Consider the following 18382-nt stretch of genomic DNA (forward strand, 5'->3'; position numbering starts at 1 on the left):
ATAGCAGCAAGTCATTCAAGGAAACAGACAGTGGAGCGAGGCTTCTACATAAAAACTACAGAAACATGCTGATGTTAAAAGTGTGTTTGCACAACAAATGTTATGGCACTTTCAATTCAATTCAATTCAAAAATACTTTATTTATCCCAGAGGGAAATTAAATGTTGATGTAACTCAATTAAACGAAGAGTTATTATAGATGCTGATGGCTGTGGGCAGGAAAGATTTCCTGTAGCGGTCCGTTTTGCATCCAAACTGAAGAAGCCTTTGACTGAAGAGACTCTGTTTTCCAATAACAGTCTCATGGAGAGGATGTTCAGGGTTGTCCATAATTCTCTTGATTTTATGCAAAATCCTTCTTTGCATTATTGTCTCCAGAGGTTCCACAGTCGTCCCCAGAACAGAACCAGCCTTCTTTATTAGGTTGTTGAGTCTTGTTAGGTCCCTGGTTCTGATGCTGCTGCCCCAACAGATGACGCCAGAGGAAATGACGCTCTCAACAACAGACTTGTAGAATATCTGCAACATCTTGTTGCAAACCTTGAAGGACCTTCCTCAAGAAGTACAGTCTGCTCTGTCCTTTCTTGTAGATGGCTTCACTGTTGTGTCTCCAGTCCAGTCTGTTGTCCACATGAACACCAAGGTATTTATATTCCTCAACCACCTCCACTTCTTCTCCCATGATGGAAACAGGGTTTGATCTGACCCTGTTTCTCCTGAAATCTACAATCATCTCCTTTGTTTTGTTAACATTGAAGATGAGATGATTGTTCCCACACCATGCCACAAAGCGGTCCACCAGCTCTCTGTACTCAGCTTCTTGTCCATCTCTGATACACCCGACCACTGCAGAGTCATCTGAATATTTCTGTAGATGACAGGAGTCTGACTTGTACTGGAAGTCTGAAGTGTACAGAGTGAAAAGCAATGGTGAGAGTACAGTCCCCTGTGGTGCTCCTGTGCTGCTGATCACCTGGTTAGACACACAATTCTTCAGTCTGACAAACTGTGGTCTGTTTGTCAGGTAGTCATTAATCCAGGTGATTGTTGAGGCCTCCACCTGAGTCTTCTGGAGTTTCAGACGAAGCAGATCAGGCTGGATTGTGTTAAATGCACTGGAGAAATCAAAGAACATGATCCTCACAGTGCTGCCTGCTTTGTCCAGATGACAGTGGGTTTGTTGAAGCAGGTGTATGATAGCGTCTTCAACTCCAACTCCATGACGATAAGCAAACTGCAGGGGGTCATGATATGTGCTGGTTTGCTTACACAGGTGGGTCAACAGGAGTCTCTCCAGGACCTTCATGATGTGGGATGTCAGGGCAACAGGTCTGTAGTCATTGATGTCTGAAGGGTGAGTTTTCTTTGGTACCGGAACCAGACAGGATGTCTTCCACAACAGTGGTACCTTCTCTTGGGTCAAGCTAAGGTTGAAAAGGTGTTGCAGAATCCCACAGAGCTGCTCTGCACAGGCCTTCAGGACTCGGGGGGCTGACACCATCTGGACCTGCAGCCTTGTTCCGGTTCAGTCTCTCCAACTGCCTCTTCACCTGACTTCTAGAAACAGAAAAGTGGGAGGGGGAGGCAAAGGGGACAGCAGCATCTCCTGATTGGGTTGAAGACAAACTAGTGGAAGCAGAAGAATCCATGACTGAGGTGGAGGTGGAGATGTTACAGGAAAGCTGTGGGTCAGAGGAGGGTGGGATGTCTCTTTGGCTGGGAACAGGAGGGGAGGATGGTGAGCTTGTTCCTGAACTGAACCTGTTGAAGAATGTGTTCAGCTCATTTGCTCTGTCCAGACTTCCATCCATCCGATCCTCCCTCTGCTTGAGGCCTGTGATCTTCTTCATTCCTGACCACACATCTCTGATATTGTTCCTCTGCAGTTTACTCTCAAGCTTCTTTCTATACACCTCCTTGCTCTCTCTGATCTTGACTTGAGCTGCTTCTGTATACTCCTCAGTAACTCCCTGTCTCGCTCCCTAAAGGCTCTTTTTTTCTTGTTCAATAGTTCCTTTAGCTCACTGGTGATCCAGGGTTTGTTATTAGGGAAGCATCTCACTGTTCTGGTGGGGATGGTGTTGTCCACACAGAGTTTATATAGTCAGTCACACACTCAGTCATGGCATTAATGTCCTCTCCATGTGGCTTACAAAGAGAAATCCAATCGGTTGCATCAAAACAACCCTGTAAGGCTTCTTCAGCTTCCTGTGACCACTTTCTAACAGTCCTTTTTGTGACAGGTAGTCTCTGGACAAGGGGTTTATATGCTGAACAGAGAAAAACAAGGTTGTGATCTGATTTTCCCAGGGGAGGTCTTGATTTGGAAATGTATGAATCCTTGACATTTGTGTAAAACAAATCAAATGTCTTGTTTTCTCTGGTAGAGCAGCTGACAAACTGTTGAAAAGTTGGCAGTGTAGCAGAGAGTGAGGCATGATTAAAATCACCAGATATTGCCACAAAAGAATTGGGGTGTTGTGTCTGTATCTGAGCAACAACGGAACTGATGACATCACATGCAGTGTCGGCAACAGCTGAGGGTGGAATGTAAACAGCCACCAAAACAACACTGGTGAACTCTCTTGGCAAATAATATGGACGAAAACCCACTGCCAATAGTTCAATGTCAGGACTGCAGAGACGACTCTTCACAGTAACATGTCCTGGGTGACACCATCTGTTGTTGACAAGCACTGCCAATCCACCCCCTTTCCTTTTCCTGCTACTCTTTAAATCTCGATCTGCTCGTACAGTCAGGAAGCCCGGCAGAGAGACGCTGGAGTCGGGGATATGATCCTGTAGCCATGTCTCAGTAAAACACATAATGCTACATTCCCGATATTCTTGCTGAGTCCTTGTCAAGGCTAGAAGTTCATCCAACTTGTTAGCTAACGATCTTACATTGCCCATGATGACGGATGGCAGAGATGGTTTGAACTTCTTCTTTCTTTCTCTCCTCTTTGCTCCTGCTCTGCATCCACGACGCCTCCTTTTCAATTCCAGTGGGATTTCTGGCTTAAAGGTTGGGTAGGGGATCTTTTTCTGGAACATTTTTTTACATATTGCTTGAAATACTCTTCACACCCCCATTGCAACCAATTAATTAAAAGTTTTGACACAAATATGAAAAGTTTTAGTGGCCTCTAGAACGTACAATCTAGGAAAAACACTATCCAATCATACTGAACGGACCGTTCACAATGATTGGATTCTGATGCCGTCTATCAAACTGCAACCTGCTCCTCCCTCCCCCTCCTTCCCCCTGTGCGCGTACCCTGCTCCGTGAACGAATTACGCGTCCAGAAGCTTGGCAGGAAGCTAAACTAGAGCCAGCTTGGCTAGCACCTAGCATTATTAAACGTATAGTTAGCATATACTAAATACTAAATACGGCAACGATCGATGCTTGCTGTCAGAACAGCGCTCGTGCACCTTCGTGCTCGTGCGCGTTCATGTACTCTAGAGGCGTGCCTTCGGGGGGAAAGTGAAGAAAAGGGTTGGGACTTTTTACCTGTGTATTTTCAAAATGCAGCTTCGCTGGACTCAAAATCCAGGATCTCCTACCCTACCTTTAAGTTGTCGAATTATTTCTGCTTTTCCAATGTTAATCAGCTGCTCCCTGTTGTAAACCACCCTGTTGCTATGGTTATGCATCATAACAAAAGAGCAAAATATACAAAAGTATTGGGAAAAATCAATCCAGCTGCACAGCATCCAAGGCAGGAAGGAACAGTTGTCCAAAAAATGCAATTTCTTCCAAGAAAAAACAGGAATGAAATTTAGAAAAAATAATAAATGTCAATGTGAGGTACAGAGCTACTCCAACGTGCTGCCACCCTCAGCAGCGCAGTCTAGAACATTCATATGATTCTTATTCATATGATGAACATTCATAGAGCATTCATATGGCAGCACATTTAAAATAAAGCTAAATGCTAAAAGCTATACGCTACTTTTGGATTCATTTTTGGATTCTGCGGACAAATGCGATTAATCGTGATTAATCAGGGAAATCATGTGATTAATCAGATTAAACATGTTAATCGTTGCCCAGCCCTGGTTAAGACGCACAGTTCTGAAACAGGTTCCATCAGGTCTTTATGTGTGCTCCCCCAGGGCTCCATGATCCCTAAACCGAGGTTCCTCCAGAAGCGGATCAGCGAGGTGCCGATCGGCACCTTCAGGCAGATTGCGACGGTTCAGGAATCTGCCTCCGTGTACGACGCTCTGACCATCTTTGTGGAGAGAAGAGTGTCGGCGCTGCCTGTGATCAACGAGCAAGGTAACCGCCGCCGTGGCAACGCGCCGCCGGCCGATCAGGTGACGCATCTCCATCACTCCGTCCACGTTTTGTCTCTCTGCAGGTAAAGTGGTGGCGCTGTACTCCAGGTTCGACGTCATTGTGAGTACATCTTCTCTCCTTTAATCTAATGTGTGCGCCATCCTTCTCCTCACATACAAACACTTTGTGAAAATCAACACTCACAGCTAACTTTAAAGGTAGGGTAGGAGATCCTGGATTTTGAGTCCAGCGAAGCTGCATTTTGAAAATACACAGGTCAAAAGTCCCAACCCTTTTCTTCAGACTTCCCCCCGAAGGCACGCCTCTAGAGTACATGAACGCGCTCACAGCACGAAGGTGCACGAGCGCTGTTCTGACAGCAAGCATCGATTGGTTTGGCTAACTTTTGCTAACTTTTTCTCATGGCGGATTCACAGGTAAGAAAATGCCTTTCAACATCATGATGATCCGTTTAATAATGCTAGGTGCTAGCCAACCTGGCTCTAGTTTAGCTTCCTCCCAAGCTTCTGGACACAAGTAATTCGTTCACGGAGCAGGGTACGCGCACAGGGGGAAGGAGGGGGAGGGAGGAGCAGATTGCAGTTTGATAGACGCATCAGAATCCAATCATCGTTAACGGTCCGTTCAGTATGATTGGAGGGTGTTTTTCCTAGATTGTACGTTCTAGAGGCCACTAAAACTTTTCATTTTTGTGTCAAAACTTTTAATTAATTGGTTGCAATGGAGGTGTGAAGAGTATTTCAAGCAATATGTAAAAAAATGTTCCAGAAAAAGATCCCCTACCCAACCTTTAAGAGGTGGAGCGTCTGCAGACTATGATTCAGCATATTTTACAGGAAACCAGCAGCCGCTGGCAGGATGAAGAAGAATAACTTTCTCCTTTCCTTCTTTCAGAACCTTGCTGCCCAGAAAACCTACAACCACTTGAACATGACGATGCAGGAGGCGCTTGCATCCAGGTCCTGCTCGATGGAGGGAGTCCTCAAGTGTTACCCTTATGAAACTCTGGAGACCATCATCGACCGCATCGCCAAGGCTGAGGTAGCGCACGCCGACTCGGGTCTATTTAGACATTCAGTGGGGTCACATGGCACTGAAAGGATCGGATTATTGGGTAAATTACAATAAGACTGAGCTGAGCAAGGGTAATTCTCCTTGGATATATGGCGGTGAATGAATGGGATCAGAGGCACAAAGCGTGTCATACCCCGGTATGATAGGTGGCGCTAAGCAGCCCCTTCTCTCTACCCGCTGAGCCACAGCCACCTTAAATCTGTCCTTTTTATGCTCCTACTTTAACAGCGAGACAGTTTGCCTTCCTTTCTGTTTGCTGAACTGTAACCATCTGGAGCCCGATAACCCGACCGTGTTGCCTCTCCCCGTCAGGTGCATCGGCTGGTGCTGGTCGACAGTGATGATGTGGTGAGGGGGATCGTCTCTCTGTCTGACCTCCTGCAGGCCCTGGTTCTCACTCCCGCAGGTATTGATGCTCTGTACTCCTAACGCCGACCCTTCCACACACTCCCTCCTCTCTCAGTCTCCTGGCTACCCGTCCACCTCTCTGCCTTCCAATCTCCTAAAGCTTCCTGATGATTGTGATTTAAAAAAAACTCTACAGCCAACCAGGGTCTTTGTTCTCACGTTTCAAACCCTGACACGCTGACCTGCTTCTGTGAAATCTACTAATCCTGATCTACAACAACAGCGTCTAAAAGCATCTGATCGACTAACCGTCTTTCCCTAAACCTTTCACTCCAACCAGAGACTTTACCCGGAACATAACCTGTGCTCTAACCACCTGCCTTAAAGTTCTTATCTGCGAAAGACGGCAAAGATGCCTCCTGAAAAAAGTCAAGACAAGCCTCTAAAAGAAAAAACCTTCTTCTCTAAAACTTACTGATCCCGTATTTTATCCCCCAATCGAGCAAAAAGTGTCAGTTCCTGCACCTCCACCAGTTTCCTGTCATCCCACCAAACAGCAAAGCAAACCTCCGAACCTCGCACCCATCAGCCTCTTCAGTCTGTCATCGACCCTCCACATCTCCTCCCCAGCTTCCCTCTTTCCTTCGTACAGCCAGCGTCCTCCTCTTCCTCTTCCTCCTCTGAACCCACCAGCGCCTCCCCAGGTAGGAAGCCTGCCTCAGCTGTAGGCAGCTGTCTGTCTGAGCTTGCATCTCCACTTTTCTTTACACAGCAGTCTATGTTGGTCCTGCAGAAGGATAGTAACAGGAGAACTGGTACCCGACACGGCATTTATTTTCCTTTACACTTAGATTAGGTGAACGTCTTCTCCGATGCATCGCATTAATGAGGTCGGTGTAGACAGTGTCCTCATTAATGTGGAGTAAAAGCATGTGACAGAAAGTTTCAGCCAGTTCTCCTAACATCCATCTCCAAGCATACATCAATGTTGTCATGTCTGTTGCCTGTCCTCTGAGGATGTCTATGAAGCCACATGTCTGTCTGGAAAAAGGCCTCTGCTAGCCCAACATGTCAGATCATGTGTTTCTCCTCTACATGACACAAAGTTGTATTGAGAAAACAAGCTCACCAGTGTCCGGTAAATAACTCTTCAGATGCTTTCATACATATTGCACAAAATAAAGACCATAAAACAGCAGCTGCTGCAGCCTGACCGCACAACAGAAGGGGTAGAAACTACATTGGTCCACAGTGCAACATGTTGAATTTCCACAAAAAAGGCTCAATGACTGACATATATTCAGTAAAACTCCTCCTTCCTGTTCCTGGGAGCATATATCAGGGCGTCTGAAGTCACCAGCAGGTGTAAAACTCCTTCTTCTTGTTCCTGGGAGCATATATCAGGGCGTCTGAAGTCACCAGCAGGTGTAAAACTCCTTCTTCTTGTTCCTGGGAGCATATATCAGGGCGTCTGAGGTCACCAGCAGGTGTAAAACTCCTTCTTCCTGTTCCTGGGAGCATATATCAGGGCGTCTGAGGTCACCAGCAGGTGTAAAACTCCTTCTTCCTGTTCCTGGGAGCATATATCAGGGCGCCTGAGGTCACCAGCAGGTGTACAACTCCCCCAAAACACAACCCTGGTATTTATTTAGTCCCCCTTTGTTTTAAAGTTCCTCATTTAACGAGCCGTTCTGATTTTCATTCCTAAAGTACGTCACTCCGTAAGTTGGCCCCCTCTGCTAAGCCCCGCCTCCTCTGCTAAGCCCCGCCCACTCACATCCACCCTGCTGGACGGATGAAGCCAGCTTCTGGTGGAAATGTTCTGCTGTCAGCTGCACTGAGGAGCATGCATCTTCCATCCAGCAGCAGCCTCAGAGGATATCAGAGCCCAGTGGATGAACTCTATCTGAGGCTAATGTTCCAGCAGAGTTAGCTAAAGACTGTGGATGAACTCTATCTGAGGCTAATGTTCCAGCAGAGTTAGCTAAAGACTGTGGATGAACTCTATCTGAGGCTAATGCTCCAGCAGAGTTAGTTAAAGACTGTGGATGAACTTTATCTGAGGCTAATGTTCCAGCAGAGTTAGCTAAAGACTGTGGATGACCTCTATCTGAGGCTAATGTTCCAGCAGAGTTAGCTAAAGACTGTGGATGAACTCTCTCTGAGGCTAATGTTCCAGCAGAGTTAGCTAAAGACTGTGGATGAACTCTATCTGAGGCTAATGTTCCAGCAGAGTTAGCTAAAGACTGTGGATGAACTCTATCTGAGGCTAATGTTCCAGCAGAGTTAGCTAAAGACTGTGGATGAACTCTCTCTGAGGCTAATGTTCCAGCAGAGTTAGCTAAAGACTGTGGATGAACTCTATCTGAGGCTAATGTTCCAGCAGAGTTAGCTAAAGACTGTGGATGTGCAGCAGCCACTTTTCATCCCACCGTTTTAACAACTTGGTCCAGTTCAACGCTGGACTGAAGAAGCTAAGCCACAAAGAGGGATCAGTTACAACCCTCAGAGCCTGAACTTCAGAGCAGGGAAATGAAAGCATCTGAGAAATAACTCCTCATGGTTTATTTATTGATTTATTTTCTCCTTTAGCAGCAGCTAACGCTAAGTGCTTAGCTAATGAAGATGACATACACCAACTTCTAAGGAGTTATTGCTGTTCCTTTCTGAAAGATGAACATTATTGTTCCCTCAGTGTTATTTCCCTCTGGAACATTCAAAAGTTTAAACTTTAGTCGCAGATTTTGGAAAAAGATCGCCGTGTGTGACAGGAAGCTGGATGCACAAAGTGATGAAGAGGCTAACAAGCTACACGCTAACAGGCTAACTTACCGCTACATTGAAGTAAAAACTATTCGAGTGTATTAAGCCAGAATTGGTTCTGAAATGATGGGAACGTGTGTTACTTATGGATCTCGTACACAGTCGTTATACGTCCGTTAACATTGTTCACGTAAACCAACTCTTTCAAACGTTACTCTCTTTCATGGATTATTAATACTGAAATGTTGTGTTACTTCCATGCACGTCTACTATATAATAGCCTTTTTTTTTTAAGTTTTCATCCATTCAAAAAGAAAAGCATTTTCTTACATGGATTACCGGGTGTTATAGTTTGTATATCAGACACATATACGTGTAGAAAAGTCTCAGCTCCAATAACCACAGACCATAAGTGCAAGACGCACCCTTTTCTACAGTCTCCAGTGTTCTTTCCCTTCTTTGGACTCACCTGAGAACAGTTGGAGTCAGAAATGTATGATTAAGTTACACATTTTACCGTTGATGGGTTGGGGTTCATGCCCTCCACACAACAACAGCGTGGGGAAGAGTTACCAGGACATTTTCTATATGAACCTGTGGCAAACGTTCCTGTTACATGTTCCTGGACTGACACCAAAGCAACCACTTGTGGTGAGATGTTTTCTTGAATGCAAACATTAACTGACACGCACGGCTGGAGAGAACACAAACCACGCCTGATCTCTGTCAGCATGCCATCACACTGCACTCCCGTCATACCAGATTTACCTGAATCAAAGCTGCCATCTTTAAGGGGGAGGGGCTTCTGGGTAAAAGCTTCGACTCATCAAACGGGTGGTTTCAGGTTAGTTCATTAAAGACAAAAAGATCTGCTGTGAATAAGTGATTGTAAACCACATAATCTGCCCGGTTACGGAGGCTTTAAGGTTCATCTGGTATGATGTAAACACAGCTCGGAGGTCCAGGCTTGATGCAGCATCACACCGTGTGCTTCAGTGCTTGTTTCTGTTTCCAAACGGGAAAATACTGAATAGACCGTCTGCTTTGTCTTATTAAACACAGACCTTTTTCACTTCATGCTGTGCTGCAGATTTCCTTTTTCTCACTTGATTTAAAAAAATACATCCTAAATAAATGTGGCTAATTGGTGTAATTAAGTGGAAAAAAATAGCAATTTATCCATTAAAAAGCAACACCTCAAATTTCTCCGGAAGCCCAGAGCGGACGTGGTACGTATATAAACTTTTTTTTGATGGTTTTCTTGAGATAAGGAGATAATTATAGAAAAGAATAGAAAAATACTTTATTCATCCCCCAATGGGGGAAATTCAAATTAGTCAAGTAGCTCAACAACAACAACAATAATAATACCAATTCTAGTAAAAAATACTACTACTAATTAATAATAATAATAATAAATGACTAAATAAACAAATAAATGAAAAAAAAAAAAAAAATCAATCAATCAATTGTTTCGTTTCCTCGAGAAAACGATCATAATTTACCGATGGTTTTCTAGGTCACTTTTTCTCCCCAGTCCGCCCCTTTTTATGTGTATTTCTGGCAAAGGTTTTTACCCATTTTTGCCCCCTTTCATTGGAAACTGAATAAAGTCGCCTGTGAATCAAACATGGAATGTGGAGCGTTTGTGAAAATGCACAAAGCAAATCCCGCTGGTGTGACGAGCGTTTCGTTTTTTGTCGAGATAACGAGTTATTTATCTCATTATCTCGAGAAAACGATATCGCCGCCTCTCGTGCATCATTGGGTAACCATGGAGACGGCCTGGTCCCCTCAGCTGGTCACTGATGAAGTCGACTGTATCAGCAGGATCACTGAGGTGCAAACGCCTGCTGAGCTGCAGTCCAGCCGGCCGTCTGCTTAAATGAGGCGGGCTGATATGAAAGTTATCTCTAAATGACAAACAAATTGCAGTTTCAGCCTGTTAGACCTCGACAGAAGTCAAATCTGATGCGTTGATTTATGTCGGGTTCTCCAAAATCTGACATTTTCAGCTCGAGTCCGTTCTTGGAAAGGCTTTAAGAACTCTGAGAAACTGATCATGAGCATTCAAGAAAAGATGGTCATCTCGAGATCTCAAAAACCAATCGGTAAATTAACTCGTTATCTCGAGAAAACAACCCAATTATCTCAAAACAAACAAACAAAAAAACTTTATATACGTACCACGGCCACTCTGGGCTTCCGTAAATTTCTACCCGACTCTCAGAAAGTTTGCTGACAGCCAAATGAAGACATCAGTGTGAAATCTTAGATTTTTGTGCTCTCGTTCATTATTATGATTCCATCTTTTTCAGATATTTATGAGCGGCCATCCTTCTGAGACTGAAGATAACATGATGGGGGCTGATGATGTGAAACAGAAGTACGAGGTGACAAAGTAAACCTAGAATTCAGTGGAGCACTGTTGTGGCTGGATAGTCACTGGTTCCAGTCCAAGCCAAGAGACAGAAAATGTTGACCCTCCTCCGCCTAAAAACTGTCCTTTATCAAAACGCTTTGTTCCCAAAGTGAAGCTTCCTGTTGGTCGGCAGAAGGAGAGCTGGGATGCCCGTCCAGACGTTTCTAAACTGACTTTTAAAAGAACTTTTGAGTTTATTTAGCAAATGACTTGTTGATGCAACGTGGTGAAAGAAGTGTGAAAGACATTTGTTATTCATATATTCATATTACATGCACTTATTATCCTGTCACTGTGAAAAATAAATGTTATGCTGTGTTTAAATCAGATAAATATATCTACTTTAATTCACTTTCAGTTTAACTTCCGATACGCGCAGGCTTCTACAGCCACCTTTATTCTGACAATGTTTAGACTTCCATTCATTGCGGACAGCCTAAGCTCAACCCTAACCAACTTTAACACAACCTCAATTCAGAACTTTGCTCTAAAATCAACCAGGACTTCGGTCCCCGGAAGGACTGTTGGTCCCAACAAGGTCAGGGATTCTACCAGCAAAGGTCCCCATTAGGTAACAAGAACAGTTCATGGTCAAGGATTTTCAGCAGATTTCATGTTCAAAAAGAAACAAAAACTATTGAAACCTCGTTAATTATTTCACGTGGAATAACTTTTCGCTTGACATTTCACATTTTCAATTTTTCATTTAGCCGCAGTAGCACCAATTCGTAACAAAAATCATCTCGGGGGCACTTCAAAGAGGAAATTAAAGTCATATTAAAACACTTTTCAAATCCAAGTCAATACAGGTCATTTCAATGGTTGTAAAAGAGAAGGAGACGACCCATCTGACCTGTAACTCATAGTCAGCAGCTACTTACTGGATCATAGCGTCTCAGCAGTATATTAGCTTAGAGAGGCTTACAACTAGCTATGCTAGTGGCCCTCAGAATTAGGTACTTATAGAGATGGCTATTAGCATTTCAAAGCTGGCACCCATCATGTTAAGACTGGCAGCCTATTAAATCATCCGCTGCTTTGGTGACTAGCATTCTGAAGCTAATTGGATTAGCTGCTGAGTTAGCTAGCTGTGCAACACGCTAGTGCTACTTACTGTTGACCTGTCTGGTTCTGCTGTCTGTTGGTGCTGTTATACACTAGAAATCAATTGCAAATCTAACTGCCAAAGCTAATCTAACTGATGTTTATGCATCACGATTTATACAACCTGCCATTGATCAACTCTTCACAAACACTGTCGTTTAGAACGGCTTTCAAGAACTGGATTGGTGATATTACGACACCAGTTAGCAGAGAAAACACGAGTCGCAGCCCTTTAACAAACTGTGTCTGGAGAAGACTTTTAAGAAATGGTTCTAAGAAACAAACGATGTGTCAGGTTAGCAAATGAACTTGACCAGCAGTACAACATAGATTACCATCATTTCACCATCACCACCAGTTAATTTAACTTTATCTGAAAGCTTGTTGGAGCCAATTGGACCGTGGAGAAGGTCAGATTCTCACAGCTGAAGTCGTAAGAAGCAGTTTGGATGTTTTTAAAAAAAAACTAAAACTTGTTGGCAAATACAGAGGAGCATCAGAGTTCAGTGGGCTGATTCATTGTGCTGCTGGGCTGCTCTCTGTTTGGTTCTGTTGGCTCTCCAGCAGCACTTCTACAGGACGACCACAGCCGAAACACAGAACCAGTGGTTGTTTGATTTTGGTTTAAAAGTAGGGCTGGGCAACAATTAGAATGTTTAATCTAATTAATCACATGATTTCCCTGATTAATCACGATTAATCTCATTTGTACGCAGAATCCAAAAATGAATCCCAAAGTAGCGTATAGCTTTTAGCATTTAGCTTTATTTTAAATGTGCTGCCATATGAATGAAAGTGCCATAACATTTGTTGTGCAAACACACTTTTAACATCAGCATCTTTCTGTAGTTTTTATGTAGAAGCCTCGCTCCACTGTCTGTTTCCTTGAATGACTTGCTGCTATCAGTTGTGTGTTTTGCCTTTAAGTGATATTTTAGACTGGAACTACTACGCTGAGAAGACAATTCAACTTGGCAGAGTTTACAGATGACTTTGGTTCTGTCGACTCCGCCGTCTGGAAGAACTTTAACATGAAAATGGCCGAGTAAAAGTTCCGTACCCTTCTCCATGTTTGGTGGATCCAAAGATTACTTTCTTTTCCTGTTCCACAGCAGACAGCAGCAGACTTTTACAAAATAAAAGCCTGTGAGCGACAGACTTTTACTAATTAAAAGCCTATAAAACAGGGGGGGTCCGTGGCGTAGTGGGTTGAGCAGGCGCCCCATGTACAGAGGCTACAGTCCTCGCTGCAGCTGGCCCTGTGCTGCGTGTTGTTCCCCCTCTCTCTGCTCCCTGCTTCCTGTCTCTCTGAACTTTCCATTAAAGGCACAAAAACCAAAATTTTTTTAAAATGTAAAAAAAAATACCTGCGTTAATGCGTGATAAAATAATTATCGGCGTTAAATAATCAATGCGTTAACGCGATAATAACGAGTTAAACAGATACATCAGTTCATCAGGCAGGGGGCTTTTTTATTGTTTTTTTTTTCAAATTTAGGTTGTTATTGTTACTGTTTTTATGTGCTTCTCTTTAACGGCTGTTCAGTTTGTATGGTACGCTAATAAAAATTGCTAATATGTGCTGACCTTCCTGTCTCCTGGTGAATTTCTGATTTTTACTCTCCTCATCTCCTCGGGGAGAACTTGTTTGATTAAAGCTTTTAGTTTGTCAGACGTCTGTCCATCACCCTCCTCTGGCATGGCGTGAGCTGCTCTGTTTACCAGGGGAGGGTTTGTTAACTGCCAGGTTCATACATCCTGGTCACAAGAGTGCCAGCACACACATGCACACACATGCAGAATAAACATGTGAAAACGCATTTACAGCATTGAGAACACGTCTTATTGGCAGTGAGCACACAGAGCAAAGAGTCAGCCAGTGATGGGAAATGACAACAAAATGTTTCTGAATTAAAACATTTTAAAAATACAATAAAATGAGCAGAAATGAGATGAAAAAGGTGAACGGACAGTGAAGGAGAGCTCTTTGAGGACCTGGGCTCCGTCCTGAACAAACAGCAGCTCTGGCTGTTCCTCATCTCTTTACTCTGACGCTGAGGCAGCAGATGCAGGCGGGATGCGACGGGCCACATCCAGCTGCTAAAACTGCCGAGAACCTCTGAGGAAGGATGGACTCCAAGCCGAGGTAGGAGATTCATTTATCTGACTCTTAAGTGTTTTAGATCTGTGTTGCACGATGATGGAATTTACACTGAAAAAAGTGACTTTTTGGTGAAGTAAGCTCTATTAGAGTAACTGTCATAATTTCTACCTTGAAGAACTCGAGCTTCTTAAGTAAAATTAAACATTTTATTAATGTAACACATGAATTATGGGTTTCCTCATACAATTTAAATGTTTAATAGTTGTATGTACATAAACCTAGAAATACTACATAAACTTTACTCTGAAAGTGTATCGTTAAAATCTACTAAGTTACTTCATAACAGCAAATACTACAGATATATAGAATTTACTTACAATTTTGAGTAAAATTATGTTCCTGCCTATGAAAAACAAGTAGACTTTACTTCATTTGTTTATATAAATATAACTTAAAACTTAGATGTAATTAAGTAAATGTTACTTAATATCTTCACAACTGTTATGTTTTATGGTAAGTAAAATTGACTTGATATTGCAGCATTAAATATTACCTAAATCATCTGAGTGCAAATACTTCCAAAAGGTTTTTAAAGTAAATCTTATGAGTTGTTTTTTCTCAGTGTAGTTTTTTCACTCATTTAGTTGTCAGAGACAGACGTCGTCTTTGAAAGCTTAACCCAACTGTGTGTAATGATCTGACATTTTACTGATGAATCTCCTGTCGAGGAGAAAATGAGCAGCTTCAGCATCACTCTGAAAACTTCTGCTCTTCATCAGTGATGATGATTCACAGGAAAAATCCTTGTTTTCAGCCTTTTATCCACATTTTTTCGTCTTTAATTCAGGCTCCACTTTCTGTTCTTGAATTACCTGATTAGTAAGATCCTTCATTTCTCAAATGTTTACCGACAAAGTCTAATAAAGTTCAGTAAATAGTAGCATGAGCATTCTCCAGTGTGGAAGAAACTGAACAAAGCAACAAAAAACAAGTCAAATAACATTAATATAATCTTAATATAATTTAATTTCTACTTTCTTTTTACCATATCACACAAAAATAACTCAATAGAGCAACACGGTGTGGCAGTATTTTGTGAGATAATCACATATTGAGGTCCACACATGGAGGTCAGAGGGGTTTGAGGATAAAACTGCTGTTTGGTTGCTGTTTACACGCGACAAACAACTAGGTTAAGGTTAGGAAAACATCCCAAAACAGACTGATGAGGGTTAAATGGAGGCTGTTGAGTCTGAAGTGAGTCGAGTTCAGATCGCTGGATCTTCCAGCAGCTTGGAGCGCTCTGCTTCTGGGACATTAGGTACGACTTTAGGTTTTGGTTCTGTTTGTTTTGGACTGAGATTCTGCAGCAAAACAGATGTTTTGCTTTAACTGGCTGAAAGAAACATAGAACCGGTGGTTGTTTGATTTTGGTTTAAAAGATAAAAGAAGATATTTGTTCGTTTTTCTTCTTTTTTTAAAATGGTTTGATTTGAATTAAAATGTTTGAAAATGGAATAAAATCTCTGCAAAGCAGAAACAATTCACAAAGATCGTCTCAGAGGCAGAGAGAGGACGTTACATTCAGTGCTGAGATTCTTTTACTTAATGTGTTTGTTCATAAATCCAGAATCTGTTCGGCAGAGCAGCTTTTCAGCTTTTCAGGTGACTTTGTGTCTTATTAAGAGAGGACAGGATTCCTCCAGTGTGAACACTGATGTCTCAGATTTTAAAACAAAAATCAGGTAATTTTCTTCTATTTGAACCTTTTGATTGTTTATGTCTGTGGCTGAAAAACAATTCCAATGACTGAAAAGTTCAGGACTCTGACAGCCAGGTGAATAGATAAATAGAGTTCCTCGGAATTTATGTGAGCTTTGAATTAACTGGACAAGCTATTCACAGCTAAAATGTGACAATCAGAATATTCTTTATTATGAAGTTATTTCACACAAACTGTGATTCTGATTGTAAAGATCTAAAATCTATTCTTTGCTTCCTTTTAAAAGATCAGAGGAAGTCTGAAAACATTTGCACCAAAGCTGAAATACTGAACAGTAAAAGCAGTTCAACATATAAAAACAGGTGAAAGCCTCATTCAGTCCTTTGTGCTCCACATGTTCTGTGAAAGGAGCTGCTGGGGTCGTTACTGGGTGATGATCAGAGTAAAAACTGAACTAAAGGAAACATCATTCTGGATGAGAGCCGGTCCCTCTCTGGTTCTGCAGCTGGTTAAGCAGCTGGTTAAGAAGCTGGTTAAGCAGCTGGTTCTGAAGCTGGTTAAGCAGCTGGTTAATAAGCTGGTTAAGAAGCTGGTTAAGCAGCTGGTTCTGAAGCTGGTTAAGCAGCTGGTTAATAAGCTGGTTAAGAAGCTGGTTAAGCAGCTGGTTAAGCAGCTGGTTAAGAAGCTGGTTAAGAAGCTGGTTAAGAAGCTGGTTAAGCAGCTGGTTCCGCAGCTGGTTAAGCAGCTGGTTAAGAAGCTGGTTAAGCAGCTGGTTAAGCAGCTGGTTCTGAAGCTGGTTAAGCAGCTGGTTCCGCAGCTGGTTAAGCAGCTGGTTAAGAAGCTGGTTAAGAAGCTGGTTAAGCAGCTGGTTAAGAAGCTGGTTAAGCAGCTGGTTAAGCAGCTGGTTAAGCAGCTGGTTTTGAAGCTGGTTAAGCAGCTGGTTAAGCAGCTGGTTCCGCAGCTGGTTAAGCAGCTGGTTAAGCAGCTGGTTCCGCAGCTGGTTCCGCAGCTGGTTAAGAAGCTGGTTAAGCAGCTGGTTCCGCAGCTGGTTAAGCAGCTGGTTTTGAAGCTGGTTAAGCAGCTGGTTAAGCAGCTGGTTCTGAAGCTGGTTAAGAAGCTGGTTCCGCAGCTGGTTAAGAAGATGGTTAAGCAGCTGGTTTTAAAGCTGGTTAAGCAGCTGGTTAAGCAGCTGGTTCCGCAGCTGGTTCCGCAGCTGGTTAAGAAGCTGGTTAAGAAGCTGGTTAAGCAGCTGGTTCTGCAGCTGGTTCCGCAGCTGGTTAAGCAGCTGGTTAAGCAGCTGGCTCTGAAGCTGGTTAAGCAGCTGGTTAAGCAGCTGGTTCTGAAGCTGGTTAAGAAGCTGGTTCCGCAGCTGGTTAAGAAGATGGTTAAGCAGCTGGTTCTGAAGCTGGTTAAGAAGCTGGTTAAGAAGCTGGTTAAGCAGCTGGTTAAGCAGCTGGTTAAGCAGCTGGTTCCGCAGCTGGTTAAAGGTAGGGTAGGAGATCCTGGATTTTGAGTCCAGCGAAGCTGCATTTTGAAAATACACAGGTAAAAAGTCCCAACCCTTTTCTTCACTTTCCCCCGAAGGCACGCCTCTAGAGTACATGAACGCGCACGAGCACGAAGGTGCACGAGCGCTGTTCTGACAGCAAGCATCGATCGTTGCCGTATTTAGTATTTAGTAAATGCTAACTATACGTTTAATAATGCTAGGTGCTAGCCAAGCTGGCTCTAGTTTAGCTTCCTGCCAAGCTTCTGGGCGCGTAATTCGTTCACGGAGCAGGGTACGCGCACAGGGGGGAGGAGGGGGAGGGAGGAGCAGATTGCAGTTTGATAGACGGCATCAGAATCCAATCATTTTGAACGGTCCGTTCAGTATGATTGGATAGTGTTTTTCCTAGATTGTACGTTCTAGAGGCCACTAAAAAATTTCATATTTGTGTCAAAACTTTTAATTAATTGGTTGCAATGGGGGTGTGAAGAGTATTTCAAGCAATATGTAAAAAAATGTTCCAGAAAAAGATCCCCTACCCTGCCTTTAAGAAGCTGGTTCCGCAGCTGGTTAAGCAGCTGGTTCCGCAGCTGGTTAAGCAGCTGGTTCCGCAGCTGGTTAAGCAGCTGTTTAAGCAGCTGGTTAAGAAGCTGGTTAAGCAGCTGGTTAAGCAGCTGGTTCTGAAGCTGGTTAAGCAGCTGGTTCCGCAGCTGGTTAAGCAGCTGGTTAAGAAGCTGGTTAAGAAGCTGGTTAAGCAGCTGGTTAAGAAGCTGGTTAAGCAGCTGGTTAAGCAGCTGGTTTTGAAGCTGGTTAAGCAGCTGGTTAAGCAGCTGGTTCCGCAGCTGGTTAAGCAGCTGGTTAAGCAGCTGGTTCCGCAGCTGGTTCCGCAGCTGGTTAAGAAGCTGGTTAAGCAGCTGGTTCCGCAGCTGGTTAAGCAGCTGGTTTTGAAGCTGGTTAAGCAGCTGGTTAAGCAGCTGGTTCTGAAGCTGGTTAAGAAGCTGGTTCCGCAGCTGGTTAAGAAGATGGTTAAGCAGCTGGTTTTAAAGCTG

General features: G+C 43.3%; 1 protein-coding gene across 3 annotated transcripts in view; it reads left to right on the forward strand.

Annotated features, from left to right (window-relative positions):
• prkag3b (protein kinase, AMP-activated, gamma 3b non-catalytic subunit) overlaps nucleotides 1-13604 on the forward strand; it is a 39800-nt gene extending 26196 nt beyond the window's left edge. For 2 of the 3 annotated variants that reach the window (XM_075480308.1, XM_075480307.1), the window contains exons 9-13: nucleotides 4120-4285; nucleotides 4368-4405; nucleotides 5201-5347; nucleotides 5693-5786; nucleotides 10810-13604. In XM_075480308.1, coding sequence (XP_075336423.1) covers nucleotides 4120-4285; nucleotides 4368-4405; nucleotides 5201-5347; nucleotides 5693-5786; nucleotides 10810-10835 — 471 coding nt within the window. In that variant the 3' untranslated portion in view covers nucleotides 10836-13604. Of the gene's footprint in view, nucleotides 1-4119; nucleotides 4286-4367; nucleotides 4406-5200; nucleotides 5348-5692; nucleotides 6433-10809 lie in introns of all 3 variants that reach the window. The other variant, XR_012772568.1, reaches the window with a different exon arrangement.
• Nucleotides 13605-18382: the final 4778 nt, after the last annotated feature.

Source organism: Odontesthes bonariensis, chromosome 12 (assembly GCF_027942865.1).
Source record: "Odontesthes bonariensis isolate fOdoBon6 chromosome 12, fOdoBon6.hap1, whole genome shotgun sequence".
Lineage (NCBI taxonomy): Eukaryota > Metazoa > Chordata > Actinopteri > Atheriniformes > Atherinopsidae > Odontesthes > Odontesthes bonariensis.